The sequence below is a fragment of the Ursus maritimus genome, unplaced genomic scaffold (genome assembly GCF_017311325.1).
Source record: "Ursus maritimus isolate PB19 unplaced genomic scaffold, ASM1731132v1 scaffold_31, whole genome shotgun sequence".
Taxonomy (NCBI): domain Eukaryota; kingdom Metazoa; phylum Chordata; class Mammalia; order Carnivora; family Ursidae; genus Ursus; species Ursus maritimus.
Genome location: NW_024425675.1, coordinates 19504668 through 19530803, shown reverse-complemented (window position 1 = coordinate 19530803; position 26136 = coordinate 19504668). Strand labels below are relative to the sequence as shown.

Here is a 26136-nt window from a genome sequence, read left to right as displayed (position 1 = left end):
CTTCTGTGAGTTTAGATCTTTGGCAACCGCAGACTGTTTTCCCCAACCCAAGTGTTGGAAACTAACTTTTAAAAGTAAAACATAGTCTCAGTCTGGAAAATTGACAATACGTTTCAAATCTCAAGTTCCTTCCTTGAAGCCAATATTCCTCTTATCTCTGAAGGTTCCCCAGCTCTTTTTTTGGAAAATCGCTCCAATAATGTAATCCCCCACAAAAAGTAAGCCTATACTTTCCACTTAGGGCTGAACGGGTAATTCACGGAGTTATTTTTCAGTATGTGAAATTAATTAGTTTTAGAATTCTGATGCCACACAAAAAATGTTCTTCACTGTAGTTCAGAAGTGGTTAACAAGAATCTCAGAGCCCTTTGATTTTCCTGTGTGTCAACACACCGTGGGCACCAAGGAAAGCGACCAACAACCCTCACTGGTTTATTAATAGTGGCTCTGCACTTCTGGTCAACCTTGAATCTGACGTCTGTGGTCGGGAGCCAGTCTTTAACTTGGGAAGCTTTACCTATGGGATACACTACAAAACAGGGTTTATTTAATACAGACCTCCCTGTGTTTTCTTTATCATTGGGTTTGCTTAGGATTCTTGCTCTGGTCTCTTTTGAACCTCCAACATAGAGTAACTGATTTCCCGCAAGATGAAATTTACGTCCATTTGAACCCCTAACAAGGCAATCTGTTAGATCTACAACTTAAACAACACTCTGAGCACACCCTATTTCAACTAATAATGCCTGAACATGACCCATTTATCCTTAAAAAGGCAAATTTGAACCTACAATGCCTGCACTGAATTTGTCATGGGAATTTTTCTTTCCTAATTCTAGAGTTAAATTCTCGATCACTAATAAACAAAACTCAAGCTATTTGGCAGCAAACATGAATCAGCACCTTTGTTCCAAAGGAGCCAACGATATCCCAACTCCGTGAAGACAGACCTCAGAGTGGTTTCAACCCTACCTAATTAGCCTCGTCATGTTGACTAGCAGTCTTTATATAAAATGACCATTCATGAAATATTTATATCTGAATGCTCACTATTTTAAGTGCTTTCTTAAAGTGGACACAAGTAAGCCCAATTTTCAAATCCACGGCAATAGAGCAGCAAGGAAAATTCAGCTACGATACATTCTTAAACCTATTCATTCACTTTCCACAGCAGCACTGCCTGGGGAGAAATGAATTAGTGTTAGGGAAGGGGAGAGCGTGGATCAGCCCCACGTTAGTTTCCCACTACCATACCCCGAAGTCAGGCACACCTCTTTTCCTCCGTGGAAATACTAAGCTCCAACTGTACTCTTTACCCGTTACTTTCTAAATTTAATATCTTGGAAAAATGTCTAAGTCCTCCACCACTAAGGAGTCTATAAAGAATCCAGCCAAATATCACCTTATTCTGGTTCTTGGGTGCAGAACAGAATATTTTCTACACACAATCCTCTGTAATTTACAGTGTTATTTAGAGCAAGCATCTAGTGTAAGGGAAAGAAGCTCCAGTTTTTAAAAATGTAATGGAGGCCCACATTAACACAATTCTGATTTATTCTCAATTAAAAAAGAAAATAACTTCTCTACCGTACGGTGCTAGCCGTTCCTCTTGGCTAGCTCCAGTTTCTCATAAGTGACCAGAAGTAAGGGAAGGGCTCAAAATCACTGGGGTACAAGCTGGTGGTGATGGCAGAAGCAAGACAGAAGGTCAGCACTGCACAGAAGCGATACAGCATTGATCCGATGAAGCGACACTGAGAAATGGGAAAAATGTCTTGCGAGTTGATGGGGTACCTTACTTACATGAGTGACCTCGGGAAGTAGGTCCGGTGGATAAGAGTATTTGTCACCTGAGAGATGAGCTGAAAAGCGAGGGGGGAACACCCTGTTTTCTTCTCACCCCACACAGGCAGTCGGGGAAAACTGGGCAAAGTAAGTATCCTCTCAGGGACTCCTCGTCCTTACGTGTCAAACAGTTAACACCAACAAAAACTGCCTGCAAGACCCACTTCGCGCGATACAGTGTCAACTGTGCGCAAGAAAAAAAAATTTCAGCCCCACGAAACTTGCATAATGGTAAGAGCTGCCATATATACAGTGCTTTAGACTATCAGGACCATTTAACAGACAGGATCTCCTATCAGCCCTGTGAGCTGGGGCAGAAGGCATCACCCCCACGTCGCGGGTGTGGAAAGGGGCTCGCGGAGGGCGGCACCCGCACAGCTCGTGAGCTACGGGGCTGGGACCGAGCCCAGGTTCCCCGGTGTACTCCTGAGCCCCTCGGCCGCACCACGACCCCCGGGACAAGTGACCTGGAGCTGCAACCATCAAGATCATCCGAGCTTCGTCATACTTTGCCCTGTGAGGTTCCTGCACCGAGGGGGCTCTGCGCTCCCCCGTGGCCGGCACACAAGGCCCGTGTTCCCAGCCAGGGTGACTGGGGTCGGCCCCCCAGGCGGAGGTGCCTGCCATCGGCACCACCAGGGCCCCGCGAGGCCGCCATCCACCCACCCCGGGCTCCGCTCAACACAACTGCTGGCTGGGTCTGGAAGGATGGGTGTTTCTCCGGCGGGAACGTCAAGAGCTACGTCCCGCCCTCGGCAATGGGATGTAAGAGTGGCCACTGAAGCCTACTGGTGGGATTCAAAGTCACAAGACTTACCCGTGGCTGCTCCCGTGGGAATCTGCTGCCAGATGGTGTGGTGCTATGCAGGTAATTAGACACCCAGAAAAATTAAAATGTGAATATCTTCTGAACTAAAAGTAATGAAATGTTAAGTGTAACTTCAAAACAACAACAACAAAACACACCTACCAAGCTCACACTGAGACCGATTCTATCACCACAATCTACATACTGATTTGCTCTGAGAATGTGGAAAAATGCAAGTCATATCCACATACACACGAAAACGCAGTCCGTGCTTCTTAGTTATTCAGGTACAAGGACAGTGGGAGGAAGGCCGGAAACGCCCTCTGGGGGGGGGCGCTCTCCAGCACGCAGTCAGGCAAAGCCCCAGGTACGCCTCCGCTCCCGCGGGGCGCTGGGCCGAACAATCCCTCTCTCACACGCAGCAGGAACCACAGAGGCTAAAATAAAACAGGGGTCTCACTTTGGAAGGCTGCTGGATTTTAATCTCCTGGGAATCAGAGGCCGAGTCTGACTTGGTGCCTCCGGAGTTCGGTTTCTCCTTTTTTCTCTTCTGTTTCTTCTTTTTCTTTTTGGCACCCATATCCCCTCCAGGACTTCTGTTAGGAAATTCACAGAGGGTAAAACAAGAACAAAGAAATCATTATATAAAATTAATCACTGAGAAGAATGCAAATTATACCTAGGAGGGAAAAAAAAAAAACTAGGTTAGGATGCCTGATATTGTAATTTATCAGAAACATATATATTTGATCAATCAGATGACCTACTATATAGCTCTCATACATATTTCCTAAGTGACAAGAGCTTAAAACGTCTCTTAGGTTATGTTAATGAGGTGACTTTTGGAAAGTGCCTAAGGATGGGGGTTGGTTGCCAGGGGTGCCAACCATGTGATCAGAGGGTTGGAACTTCCAATCCTAGCCCCCAACTTCCAGGGAGGAGGGGAGGACAGCAGGATGGGCAGTGATTTAATCAGTCGTGCCTATGTAATGAAGCCTCTATAAAAACCCAGAAAAACAGGGGTCGGAGAGCTTTTGGGTTGGTGAACACGGGGAGATTCGGGGAGTGGTGCGCCCAGAGAGCATGGAACTCCTTGCCCTTTCCCCACACCTGTGCATTTCTTCCACCTGGCCGTTCCCCAGTCCTATCCTTTTATGATGAACCAGTCATCCAGTAAATAAAATGTTTCTAACACTTCTGTGAGCTGTTCCAGCAAATCAATCGAATCTGAGCAAGGGGTCTTCGGAACCTCTGATTTATAGCTGGTCAATCAGAAGTGCAGGTGACAGCTTGGGTTTGCGACTGGCGTCTGAAGTGGGGGGCAGTGTGGGGTGGGAGCAGTCCTGTAGGACCGAACCCCTACCCGGGGGAATCTGATGCTACCTCCGGGCTGACTGTATCAGAATGGAGTTAAATGAGAATTCTGCTGGTGTTGTGTGGGAAGCCCACCCTGCACACGCACATGATGGGACTAGATCCAGAAACTCAAAGTAGGATGTGAAGTGGGAAATAAAATTTAGATGAGAAGTTAACAGGACAAGGAACTCGGAAGAATTATTAGTCTACACTGAGTCACACTGCAGGTGCTTAGACAGCATTCGAGCAGGAAAACTGTAGCTAGAAACCATATTTTATAATGGAAGCCAAGTAGCCTTCACATTAACCACGGCTCCGCTAACCTGCTTTTTAGGCAGCCTTCTAAGGGAGAGATACGTGTTGTAAAAAATTCCATTATAAACCTCTCTTGGGTACGACAAACCACAAATCTCAACACAATCGAACCAAAGAAACTGCTTCTCTGCAGAAGGGGAAATCTTCCTTGGTAAATCATTTAACAAGAAGAATTAACAATAAAAAAGTCTACGTGAAAAAAATGTTCACCGGTAAAACATTTGTCTGGAACTCTTGTCATCTTATGGCCATCACCCCTGAAACAGCGAAAGAGACACCAGGAGATTTGCAATTTCCAGTTACTTGGGTCTACGCTACCACGGTGTTCCCAGAAGGTACGTTAAAATTCAGAGATTGCTACTGCGTTACTGCCTGGATGTGGGGAAAAGCGATGGAAACAATCAGTTCCATTCTGTTGCCCTCAATGAACCGTATCTGCTGCTACCTTCTTTCTCTCCTGCCTAATCATCAAATATATCTGCGTCATACAAGACACAAATGTCACTGATACATGCATATTACCAGCCTTGTAACACTGTCCCTCAGAGGCAACCAATGGTTTTTCTGGTACATATTCTTCCAAAATTCTCTTTCTTCTCTAAGCACGCCTTCATTTTCACTGTGAATAAGTTTTAAACAAAAATTGAATCTTAAACATACCATTTGCCAACTTGCTTTTTTTCTCCCCACTTCACAATGTGTCTTCGACTGCTTCCCATGACAGGATATAGTGAGCTGCCTCATTTCTTTTTAGCAGCTAGAGAGCATTCCATTGTGTAAACATATCCTATTTAACCATCCCTGTTAAAAAATGCTGCTGCAGGGACGCTGGGGTGGCTGAGCCGGTTAAGCATCTGCCTTCGGCTCAGGTCATGATTCCAGGGTCCTGGGATGGAGCTCCCTGCTCAGTGGGGAGTCGGCTTCTCTCCCTCCCCCCCACCCCCCATTTGTACTCTCTCAAATAAATAAATAAAATCTTTTAAAAAAAATGCTGTAAAAAAAAAATTCTGGTACTTACATCTTTATGCATTCATGCCAGTATGTCCAAAGGTGGAAATGCCAGGTCAAAGGGCATGCACATTTTTACTATCAGTAGATAATTAAGATTTAGTAGATAATTAAGATTTAGTAGATAATTAAGACTGTACCAATATCCACTCCACCAACAGTAAATCAGTTTCTGGTTCTGCATGTAAGGAGCTTAGAAATCACCACTCCATCCTAACAGACTGAAAAACCAACAATTCCTCAGTTTCGTGGGAAAGGCAAGGACACAGGACAAACTAAGACTGGCCCCAAGACCACCCAGACAGGTGAATGAATACAGGGCATTGCAGCTTCCCGGAGCAAAGCCTCAGGAATGCAAACCTCCATGGCAGCCGTGCTCAGGTAAGAAAACCAGAGGTGTGACTACCAGCGCTGGGGCCTGTGTGTGAACCAGGGGGACCCAGCCCCAGGGGCCTCCCACACTTCCATGAGTTTTACCTCCAGGAGCAGTCAGGTTCCCAGAGCATATAGCAGACAGAAACTCCCCCATGCTTCCATCAATGGCAGGGGAAGAAGGACCCCCTTCTGAAACGAGCCAGAGTACTCCGTTCTCAACAAGGCCAGTCCCCAGAAGAAACTAGTCGACCAGAGCCTAACTCACGTGGGGGAATATCCAAACCCAGCCCACTGTGACATCCTCTCCCACATAAGAGAGGAGGAGAGAATGGAGGGAAACATGAGCGAGTTCAGAGCCCAGAGGCACAGGATCACTAAGGACTGGAAGGTGCCCAAACGCAGGACAGCAGAACCCCCAAGGCCCTCACCTCTCTCCACCGTGCTACTGAAGACTGGGCTACAGCAGTCCCTCTTACCCGGTACCTCACGTCTGGCTAGCCAGGAAAAATTGTAAGGTATACTGAGAGGCCAAAAACACAGTAGGAAAAAAGACCAAGCTCCAGAATCAGACAGGGCAGAGATGCTGCAATTATCAAACCAAGAATTCAGAACGGCTACGATTAATATGCTAAGTTCTCAAAGGAACAAAGTAGACAGCATGAAAGGGCAGACAACATTAACAGAGAGACAGAAAACCTAAGAAGGAACCAGAAAGAAATGACAGAAATAAAGGACAGTAGTACAATAAATAAAAGACAATTAGTAGACTGGACACAGCTGAGGAAAGAATCTCTGAGCTTGAAGATGCAGCAATGGAAACCTTAACAGAAACCTCCAAAAGTGGGGCGTCTGGGTGGCTCGGTCAGTTAAGCGTCCATCTCTTGACTGTGGCTCAGGTCATCATCTCAAGGTTGCGGGATCGAACCCCTCGCTGGGCTCCCCCCACCCGCACTCTCGCACGCAAGCACACACTCTCTCGCAAAAAAAAAAAAAAAAAAGTCTCCAAAAGTGAACAGCTAAAAGAACAACAACTGATGAAGCGGAACAGAATATCCAAAGGCCGTGGGACACCTACAAAAGGTGTAACACATGTGTGATGGGAATACCAGAAGGAGAAGAAGGAAAGGAGGAACATAAAAAATAACTGAAATGATCACGACTGAGAATTTCCCCCAATGAATGTCAGACACCAAACCACAGATCCAGGAAGCCCAGAGAACGCCAAGCAGGATACGTGCCAAGAAACACTACGCCTCAGCATTGGCTTATCCTTTTCAAACTACAGAAAATCAAAGATTAAAAAAAAAAAATCCCCAAAGAAGCCAGAGGCAAAATTTGCTTTTCCTATAAAGGAACAAAGAACAGTCATGAGCGTCAATGAGAATGTCAATTTCCCAACTTCTCTGCCAATACTGAAATAGAAACATTCTTTTTCATCTTGGACAGTCTTTCTTTCTTTTTTTTTTTTTTTAAGATTTTATCTATTTATTTGAGAGAGAGAGAGTGCACAAGCAGGGGGTTGGGGCAGCAGCAGACTCCCCACTGAGCAGGGAACCTGATTCGGGGCTTGACCCCAGAACCCTGAGATCATGACCTGAGCCAAAGGCAGATGCTTCACTGACTGAGCCACCCAGGTGCCCCTCATCTCTGACAAATTTATAGGTAGAAAAGTCTTATTGCAGATTCAATTTTTCTTTATTTAATCAGGAGCAAGGCTATACATCTTTCCATATGTTTACTGACCACTTATATTTTTCCATGGATTGCTCATTCATATCCTTTTTCTGTTACCCATCTCTTAAAAACACTGATTTGTCAGTGGCCTTTATAAAAGCATGGATGGAACCTACCAGTTGTTCAGTATTTTTACTTTGGGTACTTTCACTTCATTCAATCCTTGCAACAGCTCTATGAGATACCACTTTATGTCTGTAGTACATTGCCTAGGCTGTAGTGTATTACTTAGATTGCAAATACTTTACCTGGTTTATTTTTCACAGTATCTTTTCCTATACAGACATCTGGTGGAGTCTAGTATTTAAGAAATTTTCCCTTGTGGCTTCTGGGCTTTTAAATCTTGTTTAGAAAGACCATGCCTATTGCAAAACTACATAAACATCCTTCTATGCTTTTCCTCTACTAACTTTGTGACTTTTGGAAAATAGTATTTAGCTTCCTAATTCATCTGGAATAAAAGGTGTACAATGTGAAGTGCCTATGCCTCTACTGTTCAAAAATACACAGTAAATACAAGAAGTAACATCACTTGTTCTTACTGGGATCACACTGCACTGCCCAAAGACCGATATGCAAATATTATAAGAGAGGCAGATCTGCCTACAATAATTACTTGATGCAATCACATGGTGATTGTTGCCGGACACGATTCCAGGTGCAAGCAGTTTCAAGACAGGTCTGAAAAATTCTTTGATGCTTCTCTCAACATGAGGTGGGCTCTAGTCCCCTCCGCTTGAATCTGGGCAGGCTTGTTACCTGCTCTTTATGCAGCAGAAGTGACCCCAATGTGATTCTGGAGCCTTGGTCACAAAAGGCCATGCAGTTTCCACCTGGCTCCCTCAGGATGCTCATTCTGGGAGAGGCCGGAGTGCCCTGAGACCGCCGGGCCAGCAGACAGCACACCTAATCACAGCAGCACCAGCTAGGGCTGTGGGAGGGAGCCCAGCTGGACAACCAGCTCCGTCGAGCCTGCACCTGCACAAAGGCCCTAAGGGAGGACCTGCCTTTCCAACTTCTTACCCACGGAATCTGCAAGCGTCACAAAGTGACGGCTGTTTTAGGTCACCAGCTCTGTGACCAATAAAAACTGGATCAGAAATTTGGTGCCTGACACTGGAGGCCACTCTAATAAAACCCTAAAGCACAAGGCAGCTGCTCCAAGGCCTGGTGAAAAGGCGGGTGGGAGACTTAACCTGTGTGGGGCTCCAAGACAAACAGACACGGTGTTTCACGTCATGATTATTTCAGGGAGTGCTTCATCTTCAAACAGGAGCCTAAATGCAGGAGGGAGACCCGTGCTGCATACGAGAGCGGGAACGCTTATAACGCTGTTGCCAGTGATAATGTGGAAACCAGAAAATGCACCTAGTGAGCTGATGATGCTCTGACTAAAAAGATCTCTGGGCAGAGGGCTGAAGGCGCTGGCTTCGCCCCGCTGTCTATAATGAGACGAGAGAGAGAGCGAGCAATTCAAGAATAAGCTAGTGTCTGAGTAGAAATCAGAGAATATATACACTGAGCCAGTACTCCGTAGGTTAAAAAATAAGTGTTTCTCATCCCAGCATCTCCAGAAGGCAAAGGTTTGCATACTAAGAAATGGCCTCAGGGGCACCTGGGTGGCTCAGCTGGTTAAGCGTCAACTCTTGACTTCAGCTTGGGCTCAGGTCGTGATCTCATGGGTTGTGGGATCGAGCCTGAGAAAGATCTAAGGTGGTGTCCCTGGACCATTCCAAACAGACAAGAAGGCTGTCTAAGTTTCTGAAGGATGGGCCTCGTCTATCCTCTGTAAACAACAGAGCTTCTAAGAATCTTTGTCCCACAGCATCCTCACCAGGTGCCCAACAGGGAGAAAAGTTTATCTGACAGAAGAGATTTCAGGGTAGCCTTTGTGGAACAGAATGGATTATAATTTGACACGTAGGAAAGCCCATGACATTTCTATAAGCATTACAGCAGCTTGGAAGGGAGAACAAAGTGAACAGAGAGGCCTTTGGACCCTCAGCCCTTTACAGGCAGGAAACAGACAAAGAAGGTTACTCACTGAGGTGCACAGCCAGTTTTCTTTTGGAAGGACGCCTGAAGGTCAGAACCAAGAGCCCCAAGGACAGAGCCCAGAGCCACAGAGGACAGCTCCCATGGAGAAGGACTGAACTGAAATCCAGGAGCTGGCAACACGTTCCCAGGTAGATTTCAGAACCGCTATGGACCAGTGACTGTGGTTTGCGCTCTACTTCCCCCCTCTGGGGCTCTTCTACATCTGTCCACCATTCCATGGGGGTGTGGGGGAAGCACAGAAGGTAGCTGCTCAGTTCACGGTATTCCGATGACCCTGAGAGTCCTAGGCCACACCTGGACTTGGTTTACAGGAGATCCCAGATTTCAAGCCTCAGCCTAACATCTAAGTCAAAACACAGCATGATTCTGGGGAGGGCCTCAGGGAGGGTAAATGTATTCTACGTGTGGGAGAATAGAAATAATTTTTGGCCAGAAGATGGACTGTGGTATTTTTCAACACATCCTCAACATTTTTAAGAAAAATGAAAGATGAAAGATGGTGTGACAGTTCACAAGTGGTTACTACTTAGTTTTCACTGGAGGCTGAGGTTTCTAAGAAATGACAAGGAAAGCAACTCTGTATTCAGGGGAAGTAAGATGTGTTGTGTTGGTTTTGAGAGAGAGAGCGAGCTTGTGCCGGTGGTGGGGGACAGCGGAGAAGGCGAGAGAGAATCTTAAGCAGGCTCCGTGCTCAGTGTGGGGCCCAAAGCAGGACTTGATCCCAGGACCCTGTGATCACAACCTGAGCTGAAGTCAAGAGTCAAGATGCTTAACCGGCTGAGCCATCCAGGTGTCCCAAGATGTGTTTTTGGTAAGAAAAGTATGAGGAGGGATGCCTGGGTGGCTCAGTTGGTTAAGCGTCTGCCTTCAGCTCGGGTCGTGATCCTGGGGTCCTGGGATCGAGTCCCACATTGGTCTCCTTGCTTGGCGGGGAGTCTGCTTCTCCCTCTGCCTGCTGCTCCCTCTGCTTGTACTCTCTTCTCTTTCTCTGATAAATAAATAACATCTTAAAAAAAAAAAAGAAAGGTATGAGGACTGGAAATACATTTTTGTTGAGGTAAAAGCTAGTAATTTTGTCCTAAAACGAGACTGGTTATTTAAAGAAGGAAAACTTAAGACAAAATTTGGATGTAAAAAGAAAGTTGTAGAAAGTTAGTGAAGGGAATCTTTGAAAAGGAATTTTATGTGTGGTCAGGACTCAGACTGGAATGAATGAATTTTTTAGAAGTACACCTGAAATTTGGCTCTTCTCTCTGCTAAACACACAAAGTTTTCTTGGATTGTTGGTTTGCTCTTGACAAGAAATTGTAAATGAAGTTTTGTTTTTTTTTTTACTTTATCTGCCCAGAAAACCAAAGTTTTTGATTACTCAAGAGAACTGAAACTTCTCAATATGAAAGGAGCTAAGTTTTGCCAACCACTAGGCTTCTGTAGAAACTACTGCCACCTGGGTTAAATAGGTAATTAAATGTTAAGTTTTGTAATGATCTGTAATCCTATTTGGATATGTGCTTCAAAACCTTCTGAGGTTTTTAGCAAAAGTTCCCAAATACTCAAATCTACATGAAGTCTTTTTGACTAAATTCAGCTTGTTTATTGGATATGTTCAGTTACTTGGGGAACACCGTCAAACAAATGATGATAAACCTTCTCAGGTTATGTTGCGTGGGTAAAACGCTCTCACTGTTCTAGACATTATACGCAATCTCTCAAGTTTTAATATGTCTTGGTATAAGGTCATCACGTGACATTGTAATTATTGAAACGTGTATCACAGAAATAGCTGGATTTCCTTGTGAACGGCATGATAAAGAACTCTCAACTCTCTCATCTTTAAACATGGCCATTGTTGAGGGATTGGTAATTATTGTGCTGAAGCTCTTACAAACGTGTTTCATCGTCCGGGAGGTTCACTGAAAGGACTTTTGGGAAATGCAGGTTTCTGATATCTTGAAGATCATAAAATTAAACTGGGTAAGAATTTCTGGAACTAAAGGAAAACTGCAAACAGGACAAGAATTAGTGACAAGGGACTGAATGATCTGAGGAAGATATTTAGTGTTTGTGACTCTTGGTCGAACCATTGCTGGTTCTCCAATGTTTGCTCTTCCACATTTAAGGAAACTGCTTCTCCTAGGGTATCTATGACTTACCTAAATATGATAAAATATTCCTTTGTGAACAAATTGAAACATTTATCTTTTCACCCTTCTGAAACCCTCTAGAATTCAGAAACTCTCAGGGAGTTCTCCTTCTTTCGTGGCAATTATAATTATTTGCATAAGTTCAATAACAATGTGTTCTTGTAACAGGACACCATTGGAAACACGAGCTATGTTACCAAGGTTTTGACTGGAACGTCATACTAGAGAGACATATATAGACTCAGATGTGACCAGACAGCTTGAAGGAACTTCACAGCGCTAATACAGTCCCTTGGAAATGCTGGCCTGATACCTTGCTTACAGTTCCCAGCAGTCTTACCCAGGTGAGTAAAGAATGTCAATTCCTGGTAGATGCAGGAAACTTCAAGATATTTTGGGGACCTGAGGAAGAGGAATTCACCCAAATCTATAGGCATTGCAGGCAAATCTGACGGCAACTGTTTGGGTTGGTTTCTGGCCTTCAGAGGCTTTTAAAAGTTCAATCGGAAATACCTTATGAAAAGTTCCAGCAAAGCAGATTTACAAGAACTTACATGGTCAACCACTATTCTTGCTGTGCTTATGTAAATCATCAGGCCAACTCTGTTAAAACTGGACTTGTTTTACAAGCAAATTAGTCTTCGTTTGGCTACCTTTGACAGAAATGAGGGTGATTTTAGAGAGAATAACTTTATTTCAATAACACACCTTTGGAGATGTTAAATTCCACCTCTGATTGTCTTTAAATGTTTGTTGTTTGCCTAAGCTCGACAACTTGAGGTAAACTTCAGAGAAATTGCCACAAGAACTCATGTATAGACATTCTTGCCTGTTATTCTATGGGGATAACAGGACCCCATGGGCATGTATGTGATTATTTTAATAGCTGGACAATAGGATGGACTCCCAACAGTTGTGTAACTCAACCATCACCCTGACTGATTCTATGTGGCTGGGATGGCAAAATCACTCCTCGAAAGCTGGAGCAGACCCTACTCCATGGGTTGACTATGGACTGTGGAGTGAGTGGATGGCCCACATTCCCCATGACTGAATCTCCCAGGAGGAGCTGTCTCCCACCTGCCAGTGATTCCTTGTAATTAGGACATTGTTAAAGCCAGACATCAGGCAAGGTGGTTTCTTGAGTTTTATCCCTTACTCATATTGTCCCAGGAGCTGCCCCTATCACTGTAGAATTACAATTAGAGGTTTTAGCTACGCATACAGCAGCCATCTTTAATTAAACCCAGCACCCACTTACCCTCCTAAATGATGAAACCACATAAGTTTGAAAAGTAGGCCTTCAAAACTGGATGGCCCTTGTTATTTTGACTGCAGTCCAAAGAGGAACCTATGCTCACATTAAAACAGAATGTTGTGTTTGTATTCCAAATTACTCAAAAAAATGTAACCGAAGCCATGGCAGATTTAAACAAACACATCACTGCTATAAACGCTCTAGCTCTAGATCCTTTTAGCAGGATCTAAATTTGATTCCTTCTTTAAATGGAAATATGCCCTGCTAAGCATTGCTATATTTCTTGTTCTTTTTGGTTGTCGTTTGACTTTCTGTATTTGTCAAACGGGAGCCTGTGCTATTTGCACACGCTTGGAGGTGCCTTTACTGTACGTTTCAGGAGGGGCTAGAGAAACGCAGTTCTCCGACCCTGTCAATTCCCAAATTCCATTCCCAAATTCCTCCATCATCCCTGATCAGCAGGAAGTAGCTACAGAAGAAATGGCTGCTGTCCCTTCTCCTTCCATTGAAATGGAATGGTGTTTTGACAACGGGGATTTCAAAGAGGACTCCAACTACCTCCCTTATGACCTAAGTCTGTACTCTCTAACTGGTTAAGTTCTTCTTTCCAGCTTATCTCTTAACTCAGGCAAAAGACCTTACAGGCAAAGCATCCCCTGACAGGAACCAACTACCTCTTCAAGCAATAGCGACCACCTAGACACCAGCAAGACCCCCAAGGCAATGATCGACCTGACCTTTACTGCCCCCCTCCTGGAACCCACTGACCTTTGTCCACATTTTCCTTATATAAACCCGGGAGTATTTTCAGCACTTTGGAAACAGTCTTTTGAGACACTAGTCTGCTGACTTCCCAGTGTTGGCTTCATGGAAATAAATTCCTTTCCTGTTTCACCACCATTCATCTCTCTGGATTTTTTCAGCGATGAGCAGCTGACCCTGGTCTATTTGGGACTCGCAAAGCCAGGAGCTTTTGCCCCCTGTGCCCTGGTTATGGCTCCCCCCCCCGGATGTATGGACTTACAGTCTTGTGACTCACAACCAATCACTCACAACAAAGGTGTTAATACGTGACTTCCAAGTCTAGTGAGAAAAACACGCAGCTCCCACCCACCTCTTGCGGAAGGCTCTCTCCCTCAGAAGACGTTGAGACCCGCCCTGCTGGTGAGGCCACAGGTAGGCACACTGAGCTCCCACTAGTGGCCAGCCACGGGAGTGAGCCACCTTGGGGGTCCAGTCTAGTGGAGCCTTCGGCTAACTGCAGTCCCAGCTGAAATCTGAATGTGACCGCCTGAGACCCCAGTGAGAAGCTCCTCCAACTGGGCCCTTTGCAAATTCCTAATCCACAGGATCTGTGAGCCTAATAAAATGGTTGCTGTCTGTTACGGAGCAACAGTTGCTGGAACATAAAGATATAACAACAAACAAAGCAAAGTCTTCTTTTATGAGGCATCTATTCCTCCTGCAATAGATTATACACACATGGGAGACCCGTGGGAAATTAAATGATGCAGGGTCAGTAAGTGTGTAGCCTAGCGGCTTGTATAAAGAAAGTCAATCAATAAATAGTAGGTACTGTTATTATTACATAGTTAAGGGGGTGTTTCCCCTGCCGGGACACCCTTACCTCCTTCACTGCCTGGCAAATTGCTTGTCACTCAAGATTCAGGCCAAGAATCACCTCCTCTGAGAAAGCTTCTTGCTCCCCCCCTAATCTGAATCAGGTGCCCCTAACTCAAAGACACCCACACCCAGCATCATTCTATTCAGCACACTCTAACTTGGTGTTCTTAGCTGCTTTCCTCACTACAGTGTAAGCTCCTCAGGAACAGAATGACGCTCATTTCTCTACAAAATGTATGAAATAGTAGAAAAATATATATCAGTCTCTGATCACCAGGAAGACCAAGCCATGATAAGAAGTTTGGAATTTTCAGCCCCAATCCCTCATTTTCGAGAGAGGGGAGAGGGGCTGGACATGGAGTTAATATCGAGCATGCCTACTCATGAAGCCTTCATAAAAATCCCAAACGTCCAGGGTTCAGAGAGCTTCCAGGCTGGTGAGTACACGCAGGTGCTTGCTGGGAGGCTGGCACACCTAGAAAGGGGGGTTGCAGGGACGCTCCATGCCTCTTCCCACATAACTTGCTCTATGCATCTCTCCCATCCGAATGTGCAGCTGTGTCCTTTATCACATATTTTTTATAATAACCTGGTCAACAGTAAGTCACCTATTTTCCTGAGTTTGGGGAATTCAAATTAATTGAACCCAAGGAGGCGGTCATGGTAACCTCTTAACTTATAGCCAGTCGGTCAGAAGCAGGGGTGATTACGTGGGCTGAGGGCTGGCATCTGAGGCAGGGGGAGGGCAGTCACGTGGGACTACCTCCAGGAAGACAGTATGGAAACTGAGTTAATGTGCAAGGCACCTAGCTGGTGCAGCAGAACTGCTTGGTGGGGAAGCCCCCGCCCGCCGTGTCCCAGTGCTGTGATGGGGCAGTAGCATGAAGGTAAAGGAGAAACATAGTGGGAGAGCTGGGGTTTTCCTACTCAGATGTGTGGTAAATGTTATTCGTGCTCACCAATATTTCTGAATCTCCTCTCCTGTGGGCACTGGAAAGTATGATGCTTACACATACCGTCCCCTTGGAAGTCAGCCGCGGGCAGGCAGTTTGCTTAGCCAGTGGGAGATGAGGACAAGTAACAGGTGTCCCTCCCAGTGGAAATTGGAGAGCCATCTCGCCTTCCTCTTTGCTGACGCTCCTCCCAGCCAAGCCCCGCAGCCCTCAGTCAAGATGACGGCCATCAGGAGGGGATGGAGCCTCCTGCCTAGCGAGGTCCCCAAGTACTGGTAAGGAGTGGAGGCTCTCGCCTGCACGCACACAGAGCGCGTGGGAGACAGATCTTTGGTGACTTACACAACAGAACTGTGTCTACTAACTGATACAAAGCATTAGCCTCTCACCCTCCTCTTTCCGTTGGTTAGTATGTACTAAAACCACAAACTTTAACTCATTCCTCTGTAAAGTCAAAATAGGAAAGGTACCTTCCATGGTGAGAAAAACGGGAAGAACGGCGCTTGAGATAGAGATTCATAGTTCCCTATTCCCGGTCCTAAAATAGAAAGTAGTGTACATTTTTGGAGACACATGAAGACCCTGCCAAATGGTACCCTCGTGGTCTAAAAACAGTAATGCATTCCCACCCCAAAATGAGTGGTTTATTTTCATCAAAGTTGAGCAGAATCAAATTTGTACTATTGTGATGTTTACATTTAAAGTCATCTGGTGGCTAAAGACAACCATAAATATCTGGCTGGCAACTGGGCTTAAACAAACACAGCAGAGCCACACCGCGGAGCTGGAAATACGCCACTGACAAGTAAGGTCCTGTAAATTCTCTGATTCGGCAGTCTGAGTATTTCAGGCTTTCCTCCCTCAAGGCTCCCACGGCTGGCGCCTCGCGAGCCTGCTGAACTGGGGTGGCGTGGTTTTGGTCTGCACCGTGTGCGGGGAGGGGAGGGTTAACAGACAAAAGCTATTCACATTTGCATCCCCCAAGGTCTGTAATACTTTAACGCCTGACCTAGTAAATCTGTATGACAAATGCTTGTTGAATGAACGCGTGAATAATTCCAGCTCTTGAGAGGAGGCCAATGACCTACTGGCAGGTGGTAAAATATCTCTGAAAGCTACAATTCTCCCTACCAGCAGGGTAAACTTACTACAGCCTACTATGTCTTTATTATGCACCTACTATGTGCTCAATAGTGTGCTGGGTGTAGGGTTGGGGGAGAGGGGAGTGGTGGGAACTAAAGTCATTGAGGATGTGCCCTTGGCTTCATAACCCAGGGAATTACCCCTGTCCTGCCTCAGTTCTTCTACTGCTGTTGGTTATGGCTTTTCTAGAAACCACTGGGAGCCCAGGACCTTACAGCTCTTCCGTCCAATACACGTAGTTTAAAATAACTCCAAATTTCCAAGATGCTTTCATCCAGAGGGATACAAACTGAGAAGTAATGACTAGCGTGGATGCCTACCCAAATGGACAGAAATGAAGAATCAGGACCAACGAAGAATCCGGATATTTTTATCCTGTGTCAATCAATTTTTGTTCTTAAAAAGATAAATTAAACAAACTCTTGGAAACTAGAGTTGATAGAGACAATAAGCAAATAAAAACACCAGATTATTTTACCAAAATGTCCTTAAATATGCTTACATCACCGATTCTATAACTTCTCAGACACTTGTACAATGAAGTTTCTCATTAAGTTGTATTTGGGGGTCAGTATTACACATCACAACTCCCCCCACCCCCACCGCCCAAGCACTGTCTTGTTAAAATTACACTATCTTATTTTGTTATAATGGAGAAACTGCGATCATCTTTGTTAACTCTAGTGCTCAAGGTTTTTTTGTTTTTGTTTTTTTCCCCCCTTTTCTCTCATGGGCACTAAATGAGCCATCCCCTCCTCCAAACTCCCAGACAAATCCGATAGCATTTATACAGTGAAAAGAAACAGAAATCCCCCACCCCTGAGTGAGGACGAACTACGTTTCCATTTTCCAGAAGCCTCCAGCGGAGTACAATTTGGCAATGAGAATTGACAGGCATACCCCTTCACACTTGCAGGGAGAACCATAATTGCAAAAGGTAGTAACAAGTGTTGGCAAGCATGTACAGAAATCAGACCCCTCGTACATCGCTGGCAGAAATCAAAGTGGTGCAGGCGCTCTGGAAAACCGCCGGGCAGCTCCTCAAAAGGCTCACCATAGAGTTACCACGTCTCCACAATTCCACTCCGAGGTGTGTACCCAGGAGAAGCAAACACATACCTCCACCCAGAAGCCTGTACACAAAGGTTCCCAGAGGCATCATTTATAACAGCCAAAAAAGCAGAAGCCAGCCAAATGCCCACCAGTGGCTACACGAATAAAGATGTGTTATATCCATACCACGGCGTATGATTCAGCAACAGAAGACAAGGTCCTGACCCACGCTACAACATGGATGAACCCTGAAACCATCACGCTAAGTAGAAGAACCCAATCACTAAAGACCACATATTACAGGATTCCCTTTACACAAAATGTCCAGAGCAGGCAAATCTCTAGAGATAGAAAACAAACTAGTGGTTGTCAAGGGCTGGGAGGATGAAGAGTACTGGGGGGTGACAGCTAAGCGACCCGGGTTTCTTTTGGGGGCGACAAAAATGTCCTAAAATTGATTGTAGGTCTGTTTGTACAACTCCGTGAAAATACTACATGCCACAGAATTGCACACTTTAAATGGGTGAATTGTAGGGTATATAAACCGTATGTCAACCAAGCTGTTAAAACACTGGCAGGTGCAACTCCTGTCCCTGGAAGTGGTAGGATGATGTCATGGCCTTTGTAGACCAAGAGCTGGCGATGGTGGCCTGCCTCCTGCAGACCAGGAGGAGCCTGCGACACAGAGCTGTCACCGCCCCCGGGTAGGAGAGATGATGCTGGGGCCTCAGGATAATAAAGAAAAGTCCCTGCTCAAGAAGACTGTTCTTGGAAATCCAATGAAAAAAACCTGACTCAGACCCTCGGAGCTCAAAACTAAATCCTGAACCACAGTTTAGCCGTGGAAATCACGCAGCCCTTTTATAAAGATCTCTTGGTTCTTTAAGAAGGGAGGTTGCACTTCCTACTTCCCCAAGAATTCATACAAAAGATTCATAGCGAAAAGCCTCTGCTTTCCTACCCCAGGAAGGACAGGTACTTCTGTCTGTGCCTAAAGAGGATCTTTGGCATATTCAAACCCCATTTATCCTTAAAAGGTAAACCAATAAACTCCTTTTCAGCCATGGAAATGCAAATATTTAATATGTACATTCAGCAAATCTCTTCAAAGAAATATTCAAGGATTCTAGAGATAGGACTTAATGGAATGAACACAGGAAGACATCCATGCAAATATTTTGCAGAGGCTCCAGGATAAACAAGTGGGCAGAGATCGCTAGCTGACTACAAAATCCACCTTCCCTTTCTTTCTGGGCTCACAACTAGACTACGTTTCCAGCTCACTCACCGTCAGTTATGGCCATGTGACTAAGTTCTAGCCAGTGGGATGGGAGTGGGAGTGAGGTCTGCCACTTCCTGCTGGCCCAGAGACCCTCTTGGGTGTTCTCCCTACTCCTTCCCATGTGCTGACGGGATGCAGGCAGAGGATAAGACAACAGAGAATGGGAGAGCCACAAGATAGGAGAACACTAGGCTCTGATTGACAGAATGAAGGAAAGTCTTCTTGCCACCCATCTGAACACCTTCCCATGGCTATCATATGTATAAGAAGAAAATTTTCATTGTGTTGAGCAAATTATCCATTAGAGTCTACTTGATATAGCAGTTTACCCTATCATAACTAATACATTCATATTAAGAGCGACATCAAAAGAATTCAATTTAGGGTATGTGAATCCCCAAAATAACAATTTTAGATTTCACAGGATTCCACCAGAGATCATTTAGTTCCTCCCCACAAAAAACAACAGTCTGATGTTTTAACTATTTTATAAATTTTCACCCTTATTTACTATTTCTGCATAGAAAACAATGGGATTATAGATAAGATTTGTTATATTTTCATGCATTTTCTAAAGTGTCTATTAATTACAATGCCTAAAATTGTCAAGAACAAAAACTCTGCAAGAGGGTTCAAGATGGTGGCATAAAAAGATACTGAGCTCACTTCCTCCCACAGACACAATCTATATACAGAAGGGGATCTAGAAACTGGACGAACTGAACCACCACAGTAAGGATGGCAGCAAGGTGGGTAGGAGACGTACAGATATGGTCTTCCTGAGGGAAAAAAACCCATCACAGCCCAGAGTCATGGAGTTCCAGTCAGGAGGGGCCTTAGCTATAAGAAAATTTTCCATAAGGAGCAAGAGATTCGAGCTCCAAACCAGGCATGCCAACACTTAGATCCCGCATAGGAGAGATGAGCCCCTAAAATACCTAGTTTTGAAAACCAATCAGGAGTACATTCAGGAAAACTACAGACCTGTAGCAAAAGAAAAACCCACTCTTAAAGGGCTTGCGCACAGACTCACTAGACCTGGAAATGAATGCAAAAGCTCCAGATAGAAAAGTTCATAGATTATAGGTAAAGGAGACCCATTTACTAATCTGGAGTGCCTCCCAGATAGGCAGGAGGCTGCTGGGCCTCTCCCCAAGGACCAAGACTCTAGGGTTAGCCATTTTTGCGGTCTCATTCAGCAGTGCTGATTCTGGCAGTAGAGGGCGCCATTTTGGAATTGTTCCTCTAGACTGCTAAAGGCAGGAGGCACGTTCTGCTAAGAGCCCTGCACACCCCCTTGAATCCTACAGCAGACAGGCTGATAATGCTGCCCACTAGCACACCCACAACAGTCTGGGCAGAGCCTCACAGCCCACCAGGCTGGGAGCCAGCCCTGCCCAGCTATCAGTGGAAGCCCAGCCACAACATAGGGGCGAAGTCCAACAGACTTGAGAGAACAGTGTGTGAACACAGTGAGAACTTCGGCAAAGAGAGAGAAAATATAAAAATAAAAAACCAGTCGGAGCTGAAGAATACAGTTAACTGAAACAAAAAATACGCTAAAGGGAATCAACAGCAGTGAGAGGATGCAGAACAGATCTGTGAACTGGAAGACAGGGTAGTGGAAATCACCCAAACTGAACAGCAAAAAGAAAAAAGAATTTAAAAAAAATGCAAATAATTTAAGGGACCTCTAGGACAACATCAGGCGTACTAACATTCACATTATAGAGGCCCCAGAAAAAGACAGAGAGAAAGGGGCAGAATACTTATTTGAAAAATAACAGCTGAAAACTTCCCTAACCTGGCAATGGAAACAGACATCCCGGTCCAGGAAGCATAGAGAGTTCCAAAAATGATAATGCAAAGGAAAAAAGACACATTATAGTGAACATGTCAAAAGTTAAAGAGAGAATCTTAAAAGCAGCAGGAGCAAATCAACTTACATAGTTGGGAGGCCCCATAAAACCATAAGCTGATTTTCTGACATAAACCTTGTAGGCCAGAGGGAGTGGCACAATATATTCAAAGTCCTGAAAGGAAAAAACTTCCAAACAAGAATATTCTACCCAGCAAGATTATCCTTCAGAATTGACGGGGAAATAAAGGGCATCCCGCAAAAGCAAAAGCGAAAGGAGTTCATCACCACTGAAAAGCTTTATAAGAAATATTTAAGGAACTTCTTAAAGTAAAAAAGAAAAAGCCGTAACTAGAAATAGAAAAATATGTGAAAGAAAAAAAAATCTCACTGGTAAAGACACACATATAGTGGTATATACAACCCAAACGGTAGTGGATCAATCACTCGCAAAGGTAGTCTGAAGATTAAAAGACAAAAGTGGTAAAATCAATTATATCTACGATGATTAGTTAAGAAATGCACAAAGTTAAAACACGCAAAATATGGCATCAGAAACATAAAATGTGGGTGGCGAGGGAGTTAAAATGTAGAATGCATCTGAACTTAAACACCAACTTAAAACAGACCACAGTGTACATAGGTTGTTACATATGAACCTCACGGTAACCACAAACCAAAAACCTATCTAATAAAAATGCAAAAAATAAACAGAAAGAAATCCAACCATAACACTAAAGAAAAATTATAAGGAAGAGAGCAAGAGAAGAAACAAGAACTACGAAACAACCAGAAAACAGTAAACAAAACAGCAATAAACACATACCTATTGATAATGACTTGAGATGTAAATGGACTAAATGCTCCAGGGAAATAGACACAGGGTGACTGAATGGATAAAAAAACAGACCCATCTGTATGCTGCCTACACGAGACCCACTTCAGCTCTAAAGGCACACAGACACTGAAAGTGAAGGGATGGGAAAAATAGTCCATGCAAACAGAAATGAAAATAAAGCTGGGCTAGCAACACTGATATCAGAAAAAATATACTTTATTTTTTAAATTATCATTTTTTTAAAGATTTTATTTATTTGACAGAGAAAGAGACAGCGAGAGAGAGAACACAAGCAGGGGGAGTGGGAGAGAGAGAAGTAGGCTTCCCGCTAAGCAGGGAGCCCCATGTGGGGCTTGATCCCAGAACCCTGGGATCATGACCTGAGCTGAAGGCAGACTCTTAACGACTGAGCCACCCAGGCGCCCCAGAAAAAATATACTTTAAGTCCAAGTCTGTAACACGAGACAAAGAAGGGCATTATATAACAATAAAAGGATTAATCCAACAAAAAGCGACTTTTGTCTGTGTAGTTAAAGTCTCTCCAGTTCCTAGAACAGTGTCTGGCATGTAGCAGATGCTCGAGGACACGTCTGTTGAACGAATAACTGAAAGAATAAGGTAAGGTAATAAGAATGAGGTCAGTGAAGGGCATTATTAAGCAAGACCTCAAAAGCACAAACCGCAAATGAAAGCCAATAACCTGACTACATCAAAGTTAAATATTTTGTGGCAAACTGATTCTAAAAATGTTAAACTGCAGAATGAGGCAAGATATTCATAAAACACGATAAAATACTCTTAGTAGCCAGACTACATAAAGAGCTCTTCTCCCCTTCGCACTGTATCTCCGGCACAGGATAGAGAGACAGCATAAGGCCCTGGCCAGGAACGCAGGCATTAGCTCCTGCCCGGTTTTGAATTCTGGCTCCCCTACTCCCTAGCTGTGTGACTGGGAATGTCTGACCTTAACCTGTCTGTGCTTCAGTGTCCACAGCTGTGGAAGGATCGAGTTTTCAACAGATACGATTAGAAACGCTGCGAGGACGAAACCAGTGACTACCCGTAAGAGCTCAGTACGGAAGGCGGCACACAGAAACCACGCGATGCATGTTAGCCAGTGCTGTGACTGCCCTGCGGTACCTTTCCTCCTAACCTACTCGGAGCTCTAAAACTGTGTTACGGACTTATTTCTCTTCCTCTAGCCAGGGCCTCGGGTCCATAAAACAGCACTTTCCTTTGTAGTCTTAGCATTTAAAACAGTGTCTGCCATACAAAAGGTCCTCAATAAATATTTGCTGGGTGAATGTGAAATCAATAAAAAAATCAATAAGGAAAAGACAAAAGTCTGACATAAGAACGGGCTGCAAATGAGCGCTTCTCGAAAGCGGAATCTCCAAGAGCCAGGAGTCCTAACAAGATGCCGCACCCCCCTGGCCGGAAGGGGTAAGCCACCTCAGATTCTACTCTCTACCGGCCGAGCTGCCGAACATCTGTAAGTCTGATGAGATCAGACGAGTGCGAGGGAAAGGAACCCCCATAGGACCGGGGGTGACGTGTGAACAGACAGGGCCACTCGGGAGAACGTTCTGGCAATAGCCGCCATCAGCGCCCTCACGGCAGTGTCGTGGCGCCCTGACCGCGCAGGGCACTGTGCTAAGCCCTTCATAGAGGCCAGCCTTGCACGCGGTCACAACTTGTAAGGCAGGTGCTATCGTGACCGTTCTTCTCGTTTTACGAAGAGGAAACGGTAATACAGAGGGGTTACGTGTCTTGCTGAGAGTCGCGGGGCAAGGGCAGGGCGAGCCAGGACTCGAGTCCAGCCAGTCGGGCCCCAGACCCGTGCAGCTGCTCCACTAGACTGCCTCTCGTCTACACCTCTCCACCGGCTGGGCGTCTTTTCAGATCTAGGCTGGCAATATTTAGCTCCTCTTTGTCAACTGCCTATTCATGAGCTTTGGACACCTGTCAGCCTATTTGTTTTTTAACGAATTATAACAGATGTTTAGCGCTGCGTCTGTTACGGTTAGGACGCCACATCCCTTTACTACATGGAAAGGCACTACAACGGACCAACTCTGTGCCAAGGTTTTGACACCGTTCATGAACAGTAAAGGTGACACAAAGGTGCTTCACGGTGCCCTGTGGACAGAACACGATTCACATGGGCGGCTGGGGGAAGTCGGCCACAGCAGGGGCAAGTGCTCCCGGCGCGTGGGCCACGGCTTCTCCTCGTGCTGGATCGGGGCACCCATCGCTCATAAGCTGATCACGTGGCCACCCAGTTCAGTCATGGATTTGACCTACAGTTCAGGTTTTCAAGACAGTCTGTTGTCAGCGGCTCTTCTGTGCAATTCCAGTAATGATTTCTTCACCCTTTTCCTCCCCCAGTGGAACCCACAGTCCAGAGCAGGAAGCCACCCTTCCAGGCATCATCATCTGGCTCTGTGATGGCCTGACCTAAAGTAAGATTTCTGCCACCTCATCGGTTTGGTGGCTTCATCCCTTTCCCAGCACACGCCTCTCGTCATGGGGCTGACACAGGAAATCTAGGTCAGGGGTTCTCCAAAGCCACATTATCTCTGACCAAGCAGTCAGTCATGGACAAGCCTTCGAAAGGCTCAGAGCTCAAAGATGCCCCCAAGTTTATGGCCAGTGAAGGTCAGAGATCATTATCAAGGTCAGCCAAGGAGGCTGGCAGCTGAAGCGACTGAGACCATCATGTTGGGTAGAGGTCACAGTGGGACCAGCCAACAATTTCAATATTTACACAGGTGTTAGAAGCAGAGGGTGGCTAGCTCTGGGCAGTGGCTTCCGCAAGCCCTAGATTCAACCCAGGCCCAGCTGGAGTAGAAGAACCTTTGCTAGCTTTTGATTGATGGTTTGCTAACCAATCCCCCTTTTTTAGGTATTTTGCTGCTTGCAAGATTTTAGTTGTTTCAGCTCTTACCATAAAGTCAATGTGGGAAAATGTGTCCTACCTCTTCAGCCTTCTCTTTCCACAATCATTTCAGTATTAGCGAACAGTTTTGGTGCCTACTTCCCATAAAACCCAATTCTGATAAGAGTTAATGTTAAGTACAATAAAATTTTATCAATATGCATTGGCTAGAAATTAGTCTAGTGTGAATTACAGTTTGAGAAGTTAAGACTTGTCTTTGCAGATAATCCAAGATCAGAATAAAGGAGAAAATATTAAAATGTAAACGAAAATTTCAAACGCATCTTTAAGTTCATTATATATAATTAAAAGACAAAGTACACATTGTTCAGCTACTCAACAAATTTGTTAAAGGCTTACTTCTTCGCCTCTTAGGCAAAACTGTTCCTGAAGATGAAATGATGAACACGAGTGGAAAAAAAATTTTTTTAAAAGGCTTGAGGGAGTTGGAGGAGTATATACTTCAAGATAGTCCAAATTAGTGAAAAATCACCTATTTCCTATAGCCTTCTCTCACCCATGCCCACAATGTTTTCCTGATAGGACAACCGATATACACTAGCTCCTACTTACACGACTTTTCTCATTTCTGGGCCTTTCGAAGACAAAATTTTGACTTAACAAGTCAAAAATAAGTCTTTTCCCTGCCTGAGATTCATTTCAATAATGGATTAGCATTGTTACATTTAATATTAATGCGTCAGCAAAGCATCAACATACTTTTCAAATGATATTCCTATTTCTAAATTCCCTTACATATCAAAGTCTTGGTCTCTACTTCCTCTTTTCTATATCCCAATGCTGATCACAGACTGAGTCAAATCTCTCATTTGGGAACATTCCATATGTACATGAAATCCTTGTGGTTATACAGTGTGGCAAAATATTATGCTTTTCTCCCTCAGAAAAATCCTGTGAAGTGAGGGGCAACATCTGTATGGTGCGGGGGTAACAAGGCCATTATAGGAGGAGTGATGAGGTGGCCATAGCAACGAGGTCATCAGTCATCACCTGGAATCCCAGAAGTGAACTTGGGAGCTCTCAAACACAGAAGGGTAGGACCTCCCCAACCCAGAAGGTAGCTAAACACAGTCCACTTTGGGATGGTAGAGAAAAGAAATAAGGAAATTTTTAAAAGCATAGAGACACCCCAGAGACACCTCAGAGAAATTAAACTGAGGGTGATGGAAGTTTCCTGATCCCGGGTTTAATACTAACTTCAGTATACCACACAGCCTCCCTAAAACTTGTAGCTGAAAAAGACTCTAAAATATTTGTTAAGAAATATTTTGGAGGGGCGCTTGGGTGGCTCAGTCGTTAAGCGCCTGCCTTCAGCTCAGGTCATGATCCCAGGGTCCTGGGTTCCAGCCCCGCATGGGGCTCCCTGCTCAGTGGGGAGCCTGCTTCTCCCTCTGCCCCTTCCCCTGCTTGTGCTCACTCTATCTCTCAAATCAATAAATAAAATCTTAAAAAAAAATGCGGTTGTTCTATGTGGTCTGATACACACACTGATTCCAGTACCAGCACAAGCACACGCAAGCGTGAGC

The 26136-nt window shown here is 44.8% G+C and overlaps 1 protein-coding gene and 1 long non-coding RNA gene across 3 annotated transcripts in view; one reads left to right on the top strand and one right to left on the bottom strand.

Moving 5' to 3' along the window:
- NMT2 (N-myristoyltransferase 2) overlaps positions 1–26136 on the bottom strand; it is a 60949-nt gene that overhangs the window by 25918 nt on the left and 8895 nt on the right. For both annotated transcript variants that reach the window (XM_040645378.1, XM_040645377.1), the window contains exon 2: positions 3114–3249. In XM_040645378.1, the coding sequence (XP_040501312.1) occupies positions 3114–3249 (136 nt within the window). The remainder of the gene's footprint in view (positions 1–3113; positions 3250–26136) is intronic.
- LOC121106311 lies at positions 10139–14162 on the top strand. The gene is made up of 3 exons (XR_005838931.1): positions 10139–10310; positions 11812–11987; positions 13513–14162. It is a non-coding gene; the product is annotated as an uncharacterized LOC121106311 (long non-coding RNA).